The sequence below is a fragment of the Pyrus communis genome, chromosome 3 (genome assembly GCF_963583255.1).
Source record: "Pyrus communis chromosome 3, drPyrComm1.1, whole genome shotgun sequence".
In the NCBI taxonomy this organism is placed as follows: Eukaryota; Viridiplantae; Streptophyta; class Magnoliopsida; order Rosales; family Rosaceae; genus Pyrus; species Pyrus communis.
In genome coordinates this window covers 1,851,326-1,863,576 of record NC_084805.1, presented here as the reverse complement: position 1 = coordinate 1,863,576, position 12,251 = coordinate 1,851,326, and the positions used below count along the sequence as shown (strand labels likewise).

At 36.3% G+C, this 12,251-nt stretch overlaps 1 protein-coding gene and 1 non-coding gene across 7 annotated transcripts; both read right to left on the bottom strand.

Annotated features, from left to right (window-relative positions):
- Nucleotides 1-212: 212 nt before the first annotated feature.
- LOC137729801 (uncharacterized) lies at nucleotides 213-11,394 on the bottom strand. 6 transcript variants are annotated; one of them, XM_068468824.1, is made up of 14 exons: nucleotides 10,728-11,376; nucleotides 9,618-9,686; nucleotides 9,154-9,244; nucleotides 8,960-9,014; nucleotides 8,549-8,634; nucleotides 7,588-7,803; nucleotides 7,327-7,417; nucleotides 6,995-7,225; nucleotides 6,721-6,773; nucleotides 6,349-6,433; nucleotides 5,456-5,589; nucleotides 5,208-5,265; nucleotides 4,469-4,576; nucleotides 213-911 (listed from the first exon to the last, which is right to left on the bottom strand). In XM_068468824.1, exons 8-12 carry the CDS (start codon nucleotides 7,113-7,115, stop codon nucleotides 5,233-5,235), a joined length of 426 nt encoding a protein of 141 aa, XP_068324925.1. In that variant the 5' UTR covers nucleotides 7,116-7,225; nucleotides 7,327-7,417; nucleotides 7,588-7,803; nucleotides 8,549-8,634; nucleotides 8,960-9,014; nucleotides 9,154-9,244; nucleotides 9,618-9,686; nucleotides 10,728-11,376; the 3' UTR covers nucleotides 213-911; nucleotides 4,469-4,576; nucleotides 5,208-5,232. The 6 variants fall into 6 exon arrangements, with proteins under 6 accessions (XP_068324925.1, XP_068324924.1, XP_068324929.1 ...); XM_068468823.1 differs by lacking the exon at nucleotides 8,960-9,014 and having other exon boundaries at nucleotides 10,728-11,394; XM_068468828.1 differs by lacking the exons at nucleotides 213-911; nucleotides 4,469-4,576 and adding an exon at nucleotides 4,584-4,825 and having other exon boundaries at nucleotides 10,728-11,377.
- A 466-nt stretch (nucleotides 11,395-11,860) lies between these two features.
- On the bottom strand, nucleotides 11,861-11,947 carry LOC137730402 (small nucleolar RNA snoR118). The gene has a single exon (XR_011068161.1). It is a non-coding gene; the product is annotated as a small nucleolar RNA snoR118 (small nucleolar RNA).
- Nucleotides 11,948-12,251: the final 304 nt, after the last annotated feature.

The window sequence follows — 12,251 nt, the reverse complement described above, 5'->3', positions numbered from 1 at the left end:
AATAATGTAGAAGGCTGATTTTATCAGGAAACAAAATAAATTTAGAACCCAACGTCAATAATAACATCGTATAATAATTTGGAACTGGTCAAAGGTGACTGTTTCTTTGAGAATGAGCCTTAGGAAAAGGACAAGTACGACACGGAGACACCACCATGTTGACGTACTATGCTAATAACACAAGTTGGCATAGTAATATATCCGTATCACACAAGTTACTCTCACAAGGACTGCTCCCTTCCCGACGGAGGCCCTTTTCTTATTTTAAGTCTGCTATTAACTTAGCCCAAAACCAACCATGCCCCAAGTACACAAGCACACTCTCTTATAACCCCAACCAGATAGCAGCCATAGCCGATTCACCACTATCCGTCAACCATGCCAGGTATCTTGAACGTTGATTTTTGACACATTCGTACCTACATCCAAGTTGTACGGGGGCCTTGACCTTGCCCTACTTCCACTTCAAAGATAGAAACAAAAGAACAGCCTAAAGTAGTGGTCCATGCGCGTAAATGACTGTCAGTTACGGGTATTACGGGTAATGAGGAATTGCGGAATGCACAACCATGAAGAGCTAACTGTCACTAACGCACATGCGGACGACTATTGGAAATCGAAAAGGCAAGAATAGGAAGACAAATTAAAAATCGTATAACCACCCTAATTCTAAACCACGAAGTTGGAAACAGTCGATATAACGGTTACCCACTTGATTTAGTTCACACTTCCCCTTTCTTTTAAGGTAGAAAACACAATATTATGACATAATATAATAGTTTTAACATTTCACTTGTATGAATATTACACTTTCTAAAAAGACTAAAAAGCATTTACCCCTGCATTCGAGGTCGTGTTTGAATTGAATCTCTCCTCTCCCAATATCAATGGCATAAACAAGTAGCTGTTCTCTGCACAAAAAAGGAAAAGAAAAATCAAACCAAGAGACATGATATGCACACGCTATCATTTCATTTCATTTCACTACAACATTTTACAACTAAAGACGATAAAACTATCAAACAGCATGGGGGATTGCATCAAATTACGCTTGGATTGCAATGCAAAACACCAAAACATATCAAGAGACGCCAGACACAAAGACGAATTAAGTTTTGAGCCCTCAGACCTCATCAACAACAAAATTTTCATAAACAGTGATCACTAAAGGCCAGGCAACATTTACGGACACCATCAGATCATCACCAGAAATATTATTTATAATAAAGAGGAGGAGGAGGAGGAGGAGGAGGAGGAGCAACAGCAGCAGCAGCAGTCAAATGTCGATGATCAGTCCGGTGCAACAAATGGCGGCTTAAAGTGAAACACTGCTTCAAAAAAAATGAGATTCCATCATTGGGCTTATTGAAAAACCGACCATATATGAGATTCCATCACAGTACAATACACTTATATTGCAATGCGAAAACCCAACAAAAGAGGCAATCACTCATAGGATACAGCCAACCAGAATAGAAAAGAAAGCTGTGAAACACCCTAATCACACGTTCTATTAAAAGAAATCGAACCGAAATAACCTGAAATTTAGTAATGCATGCGGAAGAGTAGGGCAAGAATTAGTAAATAAGTTGTGGTAATGCTGCTTGGAGTAAACTCTGTCCCTATCTGTATTCAATCTACATTATTAATAGTTACATCAACAGATTATTAATAAACAGATTACCACACATTTAAATTATACTGGGAATACATTTGCCTTTCATTGAATAAAAAAAACCAAAAGATGTTTTGAGCCCTCAGACCACTACTAAAACTTCATAAACAGTAATCACTGAAAGCCAAAAACCATTTACGAACACCATCGGATCATCACCAGAAATAATAATAATAATAATAATAACAACAATAGAAAAGAAGAAGAAGAAGAAGAAGGAGCCGGCAAATGGCGATGATCAGCGTGGCACAGTAATTGGCGGCTTAAAGTGAAGCACTGCTTCACAAAATGAGATTTCATCATTGGGCTTATTAACAAAGAGTGACTAAAAGCATCATTAAAAAGCCGAACATCAGTCTTTAAAACAAACATGTTCTTAACGAATTCCTCCCTCATAACGGCACCAATTCCAGCTTTGCGAATTCAGTTCAAATTTCAAAACCTAAAACCTTCATATACACCAGAAAATAGCTTTACTCATATAAAGGTAACAAGAATCACGAAAATCATTACAAGAAAAAAGCCCATAGAGAAAAAAGCATTACAAGAAAAGAATACACAGTTGCCGTAGTAAGAAATCCTCCCATGCTCTAGAAATCCAATCATACTCATATAGACACATCAAATTCTTTCTATGAACTTAGAGACGTTAATACCGAAACCCACACACAGTGGGACTGGGTACAGAAATTATCGTATTGCACAAAAGAAGCAAACAATGACATAAAACTAAGGGAAAAATTGTAAAGTGAGCAGCACAATACTGATTATTCTCACAAGTCATACAAAAGTTGGAAAATATTGGAACAAAATTTCCAATCCCAGCTTGCACCCCAATCAATAATAAAGCCAGAGGCAAATTAAAGAGAGACAATATGTGTTTATACATATGACTCCATATGATGAAGATATAGATATGACGAACAACACGGATAAGAGCTGCACCAATTGCCAACATAACTTAAACATGAAAAGCTAAAAACAGTCATTTACGCAACACCACTTGGGTAGTAAAAGTAAACAAAAGATTGCCCTCAGTCCTTATCATATCCTGAATTTATATTTAAGGATGTTGAGCTTTGATTTTCATTTACAGCCTCTCCACATCTTATATGACAGCAGCAGCAGCAGCAACAACAACAACAACAACAGCACCACCACCACCACCACCACCATAAAAGAGCAGATGGCTACTCTTGACGATAGAAATATAGGAAGTGGAGATGCTCATAATGAAAATCAAAAGCATACCAAGAACATGAGTCTGCATCATTGGGCAAATGCGTAAGCCTATACTGCAGCATATATGCAAAAATCACTGCTTCATAGTTTCGCATTTGTTGCACCAACCAAGCGAAAAGAAAACAAAGCCACATATACTCTTAGACTTAAACCATATTACAGACACCATAACTATTTTCAGTTGATTGAGGCCTCATAAAATTGGTTGAATTAGCATTGCAAGGGCACCTTTGAGAGGAATGGACTGTACGACTAAAAGGGTAAAATATGTAACTATTGAGAATGTATAAATCAATACAATACAACTATAGCAATAAATTCAAATAGCGTGTTAATGAGAATGTCTCTGCAGAAACGCCTTGAAAATATGTATCTAGTCATCACGGTCACAAGCTCGATTATAAACCTCAACAGATCTTCAATCGTACAAGCAAGAATCAAAAAAGAAAAAGAAGAGTAATTTAGCATGTCGCTTTGTAAACTTAAAACACAATAAACATTACACAGATTTGTGCGTACCAAATCTATAAGCATACAAAAGAATCTACAATAACTGCTTTCTTGGATAAAAGAGGAATCTAAGAAAGAAAGAAAAAAGTGAAATTTTTGCAAAAGAGATTCAGATTCTCTCTGTGAGAAAAACAAGCTCTAAGGATTTTGGGTCTAGAGGGAGCTTGTGTTATAAACACTATACTGCAATGCCCAAAATACTCTTCAGCTAAACCAGAGATAAAAGTTTACAACACTGCAAACCAAAGAAAAGAACATGTCTATAAATATAACTAAAGGAACAAAAATAATTTAAAATTGAACAAGCAAATCTTAAGAAAACAAAAGGGAAAAAACTGTTGAAGAGCCTTCAGATCTCATAGCTATATCGGGCCATTGCCAGTTAACCGTGGATTATGACAATGAACCTGTTCACATCTTAAACCATACAAGCCACAGAAAGAGAGAGAGAGAAAAAGAATGATGAGAGAGAGAGAGAGAGAGAGAGAGAGAGAAAAAGGGGGGGGGGGGGATGGTGTTGTTAATGACGACGGCGACTTGCACAGCAAAAGTGATAGAAAAGACTCCTAATAACAATCCACGGAACCGCTCCAAAAATGAGTTTTCCATCATTAGGCAAATAAAAACTGAACTACCTTTCAGAGGCAGCAAATTAGTTATATTAGAGAACACTAGATAATTAGCCCGCGCATTGCGGCGGGAACCAACTGTCATGAATGAACAGAGGGACACATGAGTGAATGAGGTCAATAAGATAAGCAGCTTAGCTTTTATATACATTCAACTGAGTATGGCTTATTCAGGTACACCAAGAATCGCCACTATATTTGACATGAATTTGGTGGATTAGAAACACAATAATCCCACGCAACTAAGATCATCTAATACTTTCAACACTATTTGCAACTCAACTACAATACCTATTATTGATTAAGAATTAATTCCTAACCCATTACTCAAAAACCTAAATTTCATAAGAAAATGAAGAAAAAAAAATGAGCAAAATTTTTGGTAAAACTCAATAATTGTTTCTAAATATACCTTCTCAGAATTTCAGCACTGCTTTGATGATCTATAAAGAAGGCAGCTTTGGATAGTTTGGAATCGAAGTAAGGCATAAATTTTGGTCGCGGCGAACTCGTCCCAAAACTTCAGAAACCCAAATAAAAAATATGATGATTAAGTAGAGCAGCAAATGATTACACATATGTATAATAATATATATAGAGATAAACACACAAACACAAATTAATGTTTCAATTTGTATCTTATCAAAAGCTTAAACCTCCAACTAATCATTCTCTCCCAGAGGCCATCAGAAATGTGATTCTTCTGAGAATCGATGTTTAAAGAGAGGATTTGTTCGTCCCCGGGAAACCACAAATACAATCAAATAAGCTGCCAAAAGAACATTAATAAATGAAAAATACAAAACAAAGAAATAATGAGAAACCAAAATATGCATCTCAAGATCTAATCACTTTTTAGCCTGCTAGCCATTTTTAGTTGAATTTAGACAGTTAAACCATGACTCAGCACATGAATGAAGTGAGAGCGTGAAAGATAAGTGGGATAAGCTAAAAGTCATCCTCGAGTCATGCATTAACTTTCAAACTGTTCCAAAATAGCTAACATCTTTAACAAATGAATAACTTAAATGCTTAAGTTAGCCATAGGAAGCCTGCAGAACAAAGTTAAGCATGAAGAATGAACAAAATGACAGACAGATTTAAACAGCATACCAAAAAAGGCGTGCAACACTGAATTCTTCTCAACTTACCTATTTAGTGAGTTATTGGACCTATTTAGAGAGTTACTGGACTGAAATGAAGCCAACTCTGCAACAGAGAAACAAATGGAAAAGTCAAAATCCAGAAATCCAAGTTTAACTCAATCAAATATAATACCCAATGAAAGTTGCAAGCTCCAAATACTCAGCAACGTAGACAAAGAAATTTGTTTTTCAAAGACTTAATTGGTCCTCTATTTTATTAATTATCGTTTGGGAAAGAAAATTTGAGACAACACCTTATCAAAGACAACCATATATGCATTTAAGTCATGGTACAATGGGCGGCATTCGCTGCTGCAGTGATCTAATGCTTTGGCAATGTTCAGAGCACCTGTTAGTCGTATAGCCCACTCAATGGTCTGATTCTCCCCTGTCAAGGAAGTGTGAGGTGAATTCATACCTGAAGCGCTTTGAAAAGATATAGGCAATAAATTTCAGAGGTCACTTGTTAGGAATATGAGAATGGGGAAAAGCAAAATAGCAGTCACAATTTGAAATGAAAATAGCACACGTGTAGATAACAAATCAGCTTTGCGAAAGTGGTTTGAGATCAGAATATTATGCTCAAGCAGATCAAATGCATTCTTCAAAGCGATGAATGACAAAAAAAAGCAATATCTTATGTAAAAGAAGAGAATATTATATCTTTGCAGGACTGGCCTCATCCAAAAGTCTAGCCAAAACAACATCTTAAAAGTAGTAGTCGAAAGTAAGAATTGAAACTGAAGAAGTAGGAAAAACAAAATGGTTAAACAGAAAACAGGCAACTTTGAAATATCCAACTTTATATGTCAGGTTTATCTTTTGACAACATCATAGCATCTTTAATCGGTCTGGCCTGTGCAAAATGAAATTGTCAATCCTGATTCACAGAGAAGAAAAAATCAACTCCCTTATAAATTAAGATGCTATCCAACATCCCTAGTCCTTATTAGCCCCCAATCCCAACAGAAAATCCCGACAGCACAAACATTATTAGTCCTAACCATGTATAAATCTATATGCACACATATATTCACACAAATATATTTACGCAGATATATTTATATACACGGACAACAATGAGTTCAATCCAAATCTATAGTCCAAACAATCTACTAAACACATAATAAACAAAAATCCAATGTACCTCCAACAGAGACTTGAACCATCTTTCGAGAGTCACCATAGCTTTCCTTTGCCCTTTTTCTCTTTCTAATCTCTGTAGATTTTATCTGGAAACATAAACAAACTACAAAATCACAACTCGCTTATACTGGATCAATGTTTTGCTCTGAAATCTCTATTTTAGACTTAGTATTGAGAAACGAAAAGTCTTAAATGCAAAAGATAACTCATTCATCACAAAGCAACAATACATTTGCAGTAACTGTTTAAATCAGAACATATGATTATCATGAATTGCAGCATTAGCATTCTAATTAGAAACTTGTAGCCATAAAATTGAACATTTCACTACCGTGTTTGATCGCATCAAAACAATCCAATTATCGATAATTACCTTAGCAGAAGCTTGAATTTCTCTGGCAGTCATATCCAAAGCAAGTGCATAACCTTACACCATCCGATTTTCGCTAATCAGATTTAAACTTAAAACCAAATCATTAACAGCATCATTATATTAAAACTAAATCATTAGCAGCAGCATTATTAACTGCTTAATTAAACTAAATCATTAACAGCAACACTATTAACTGATTAATTAACTGACATTCAAAAAATAAAATAAAAAGTGATTAATTAACAAATAACAATAACAAAAATTACAAATTTACCCGCAACGTAATCCATGGCGGTGGATTGCGGAACATCGCGAGCTTTCTGAGAGATGATCACCGCCACCTCATGGTCCAACGATAACAGAGGGTGAGGGACTTCGATCGTGCCGCTGTTCATCAAGTAAGACAACGTCGGTTTGAGGAAAAGCACAGGCTCCTTCACAAATCAGAATTAAGAGAGGAACTGGTTGCTTTGCATTCTTCGCAACCCACAGTTTTCCCTCATATCTGAAAGTTCCCAAGAAAGTTAAAAGAGCAGAAGGAAATAATAACTGAACATTCTCCATGTTCCACATAAAGCTCATAATTAATTTTAGAAAATAACGTACTTGGCACAAATAAATTTCTCCGTCCCACTTCTGTCAAAATTTGGTGGCAATTCTTTTTCCCAATAACTGTTTCCCGTTTCATTACCCATGGCTGCACAAAAGTACATAGAGTTAACTAAGTTAACTAACAGGATAATGAATCAGAACATAGTGGTCAGTTAGAAAAGATTAAAAATACACAAAACAAGAACGTGAACACTGAACTTATGTTTTCTAACAAATCAAAGCACCCTAATAACAAAACAATGGAAAATCACAAACCTGGAAGGTCCTCTTGCACTCATCAACCAAGACTCTGAGCTGATTGAGCAGCAGCCGGACCATCTCTTGCCAATTCAAGAGCAAGCACACCATTAAAAATCTCAAAACAAACCGGAGCTGCTTGTTGGCCAAGCTCAGGTCCTCAAAAATGCCCTCCTTGAGTACTCGCTGCTGAGAATAACCTCGTGGAATTACCTCGTGTGCACAAGGAAGAAACTGCAACTCAATGAGACAGACCACTGTAAAGTAACTCATGGTTCACACCCCAAATTATAAAAAAAAAACAAATGCTAATCAATACACCAATGCAGATAACACACATTTCACCAGAGTAAATCCAATAAAATCACAAATCAATATAGGCATCTGTAAAGAATTTAAATAACCAAGAGATGGGTGAACGAATCAAAGAAGTTAGATTTTCACTTATATTCAATTCCAGTAATTTACTGATCAATTACACCAGTGCATTCATCAAATAAGCATTTCCTAAATACACACTTAGCAGATAAACATAACCTAAGGCACAAATTCATACGGATGGAGAAAATCAAGTTCCACAACCTACGAAAACAAAGTGGCAACTGAGAGACCGTTTGAGGGATTTGAGACTGAGCTTCTTCAATAAACAACATACCTAGAACTCCCCAAGCTTTCAAATGGAAATTAAACATTTAAATAGCTTATATTAATTTAACAAAATTCTTTATTAGTGGAGTAAATAATTTATAACCACCTATTTCCTGGTAGGAAAAAAAATTCAATTTTAAAAAAGAAATGTACTTTTTAGTTCAATTTCCACAGCCATAGTAATTTATGTGGACTAAAATTAAGATTAACCAATACATCCAATCAACTGCAACTAAACAACTTATAGTAATTTAATCTGTGTTTGTGGATATGAGAGAGAGAGAGAGAGAGAGAGAGAGAGAGAAAGAGAGTAATCTATTATAAAGCCAACCTTCTTAGAATTCACTTCTTGGTCCTCTTGTGGCTTATTACCAAAACTCTCCACTGCATTTGCAGTAATGCCCTCTGCTCCTCCTCCTGCGATAATTATCATTCCGTAAGTAACATAAGATGAACCAACATTTGAAAAGTATAAGCAGATGGACCAGCACAGATAGAAAACACCTAAATTTACAGCAAGATGAAAGCTTAACGGAAAAAAAAAATTGGGTAAAAAATAGCTAAATTTACAGAGATATGCAAAAATAGGGTGCAAACATAATGTGCCTCTTTTTTAATGTGGGTCAGTGAGGGTAAGAGAGTGTGCCCTCGGTGTTCTCACTCTCAGTGCAACCTTGCTTGACAGAGATATGACCTTACTACCAGAATGGAAAGAAGCCGGTAAAACAGCATTGGTACTTACATTGGATATATGCAACCTGCTCTGGGAGCCATGTATCCAAAGTGGCAGATCTCACCTACAAAGCATCCAAATCATCAGAATAATGCAGGGAAAAATAGAACCGAAACTCATTAGCATAACGCATAAAATATGGAATTGAGTACCATACAAATAAAAAAACGAATTTGAAGTTTTTGCATAACCAAAAGTTATACCTTTGATATATGTACCCCAAGACTCCTGTGGATCCCTGAACATTGCATGCATATGAAGATACCAAGATGCACGCTAGCCAATCATGGAGCTCTGCACCAAAAAATGGACACACTACAACAAATTAGAAAAAAAATGTTTAACACATCTGTTTGAGGTTACCTAGATGACATGCAGTATGAAAATATATAGGATGTTGTTTAAATTGAAAATATATGTACTATTGCTGCAATGACATATCTGCAAATCAAAGTAATATTACAAAAAAAAAAATATATATATATATATATAGATATATATTTCACCCACCTTACATAAAAATAAAACTCTGTAAAAAATTTTAATTTATAAAAAAAAAAAATGAAAGCTAAAATTATATTTAAGACCTAATATCAATTGGCAACTGTTAATTGACTACTCTCTTTGATGACATGCTTCAACTGCAACAAAGGTTCTAGGTAATTACATCTTTTATATGCATGCCTCTGTTTCTCCAAAGATCAGTGACGAAAAGCTTTCATCATCCTTTGTAGATCTGTAACAGAAACAAACAATGAGAAACATGTCATTCAATTCTTGATTGTTACTAAGACACTTAATGAGGATGGAATTAGAAGTATGTCATTGCATTTCTCGATTGTCATTCCAATATGGATGTTAATTGGACTCTATTAATATTGAACCTATCAGATGAGAAATTAAACAGGAGAAAAATCAAAAGTTTCTTAACTGAACATGCTCATGAAGGGGTAATAGGTTGCTGATACAAAGAAAAAAAGACAGATTTTATCTACACATCACCATAAGAAAGAAAACGATCACAAAGTACTTTTTTTCTTGGCAACTTCGTGGAACAGAAAGAAGCAGGATACATAAGGGGCAAAACAATCTTCTTACTCGTACATCAAAGCAAAAGAACAACCATTATATTAGTATGCCATTATCATCTGGGGAACAAATCCAATTGGCAGCTTTTACATACCAACAATTATAAGCAAAGTTTGGAATTCACAAAAAATACTGGGCAAATACTAACACTGCCATTTGAAAAAGCTAAACAACAACAAACTTTGACAAATTAACTACAACTAAATTCAGATGACATTCAATATATGAAGACATTCTGAGAAATCAAAGGCTCTGAAATCAATACCATATTTCATGTGCCTTTTACTGATAGTGAACCCAGCAGCAGAACCAGGATAAAAAATTGATTTAGAACCTTGCTATCTTTGTCCTTGTAAATATGATATTTTGGCATCGGCAATACATCACCCAAAAAAAACAAAAAACAAATATATCTGAACTCAAAGAAAATATAGAATGAACATAAAAAAGGCAAATTATGAACTTTTAGAAGCTAATTTCATTAGCAATTAAAGCAACCAAGCTCTCTCAACATCACGATTCAGAACCCCCCAGGAACCCAGAAATTTAATGAAAATTTTTCTAATCATTCAATTGGATTAGACAAAATCATGAATTTTTTTCTAAAGCCCAATTATATTAAATCACAAATTTGAAGCAGATTTTGACATGCAATAAGTCAATAAGATAGGAATCGCTTCAGACTAACCTCGATGGCAGGGCCTCCGGAATTGCCCGATCCGAACCAAGCTCCTAGGTTATAGGGAGATGCCGTTGATGTGAACTTCAACACGCAAACCTTTGACGCAGCTATGGCGCCTGGTGGTGGCGGGGTTCCACACTGGGAGAGACTCCAGAAGAGGAATTTCTGGTTCAGAGAAAAGGGAATGAAGGAAAATAGTGGAGAAGAGGGAAAACACTGTTCAAATCTTGCAGGAACAACCCTAGATAGAGCTTTCGAAACCAACCCCTTCCTCTCCCTCGAATCGTACACCCCCTGTGACTCTGTCTGCCTGCAAGCCGCATGCTTTCCTCTCACCAAATCTGCCTCTCTCTGCCCCCTGTCTCTCTTCTCTCTCTGCTCGCTCGCTCTCTCTCTCCCGACGGCATGCTCTCACCGAGTCCCACTGCAGCTCACAAAGAAAGGAAATGAAAGTCGCTAACCCACCCAACCCGCTATGTATCTCTCTCCCTGCCCATCTCTCTCTGTAAAATGGGAGAAAATCCCATAGATCCTGACAGAGCACCTACCTAAATCTCTCTCTCACTCAGTCCAAACCAGTAGCTCCCATCTCTCTCCAATCTGTCAGCCCTGTGTCTCCCTCCTCTGTCGTCGCTCTGTCCCCCTCTTTCCGCTCGCCAGAGGCACACCCAGCTGTCTCCCAGTCAAAAATGAGAGCGATTGTCTCTCTCCAATTTGTCGGGCGTGATGTTCCCCTCCCCTCTGTCTTTGCCGAGTCAAACATGAAATGCAGCCAACGGCTAAAAGAAGGTTTTTAAGCCTCAGTGGCAACTTTGTAAATTAAGTGAAAGTGGGTTAAAAGCATCCGAGTAGCTATCTTGTAAATAAATTGAAATTCAGGTACAATAAACAGTAAAGAACAGTGCCAATTGCAATGCTTTCTTTAGACTAAAGTAATGGTAATGACCCAAAATAATTCAAGAAAAAGAAACAGACTAAAGACAGTAGAGCTCACCATTAGCACAGAATCGCTACTTCAAGGGATCGTGCTCTACTAATCTTGAAAAATATATTGATCGGTAATTTCCATTGCAATACAATTAGTTAATTGAATGATGACAATAATAACATGAAACATCTCCAAAGTACAATTACTCCAGGGGCCATAAATAGCCTTCTAGGCTGCAATTCCATCAACAATTGCACTTATAAACTGCTCAGAGACCATTGCATGTATCATCATTCCCCACAATTCCATAACATAGAGAGAGAGAGAGAGAGAGAGAGAGAGAGAGAGAGAGAGAGAGGTGGTGCTTGTGGTTAGTACGGGATCATGAAGAATCAACCATTCCTACTGCTCTTTACGTTTTGAATTTTCCATCGATGAGCATCATATTTGAACCAGAAGATAAAGTTAACAAAAAATCTATAACCATCTTTCAACAAAAAACAATCTACAACGATAGTTTTCAGACGATGGTTTATTAGCTTTATATGAAACAATATACAAGCGGTTTGACTCTGAAGGGAGCTTGCCTTATATACAAAAAT

Bases quoted from the DNA above. Each gene is read 5' to 3' on its own strand.
- LOC137729801 (XM_068468823.1), bottom strand. From the start codon at position 9,205: ATGCATGCAATGTTCAGGGATCCACAGGAGTCTTGGGGTACATATATC. The intron at 7,418-7,587 runs GTTTGTGATTTT...ACTTTTGTGCAG, and splicing joins AGTGCAAGAGGACCTTCCAG to CCATGGGTAATGAAACGGGA. The intron at 7,226-7,326 runs GTACGTTATTTT...GGGAACTTTCAG, and splicing joins GAGAAATTTATTTGTGCCAA to ATATGAGGGAAAACTGTGGG.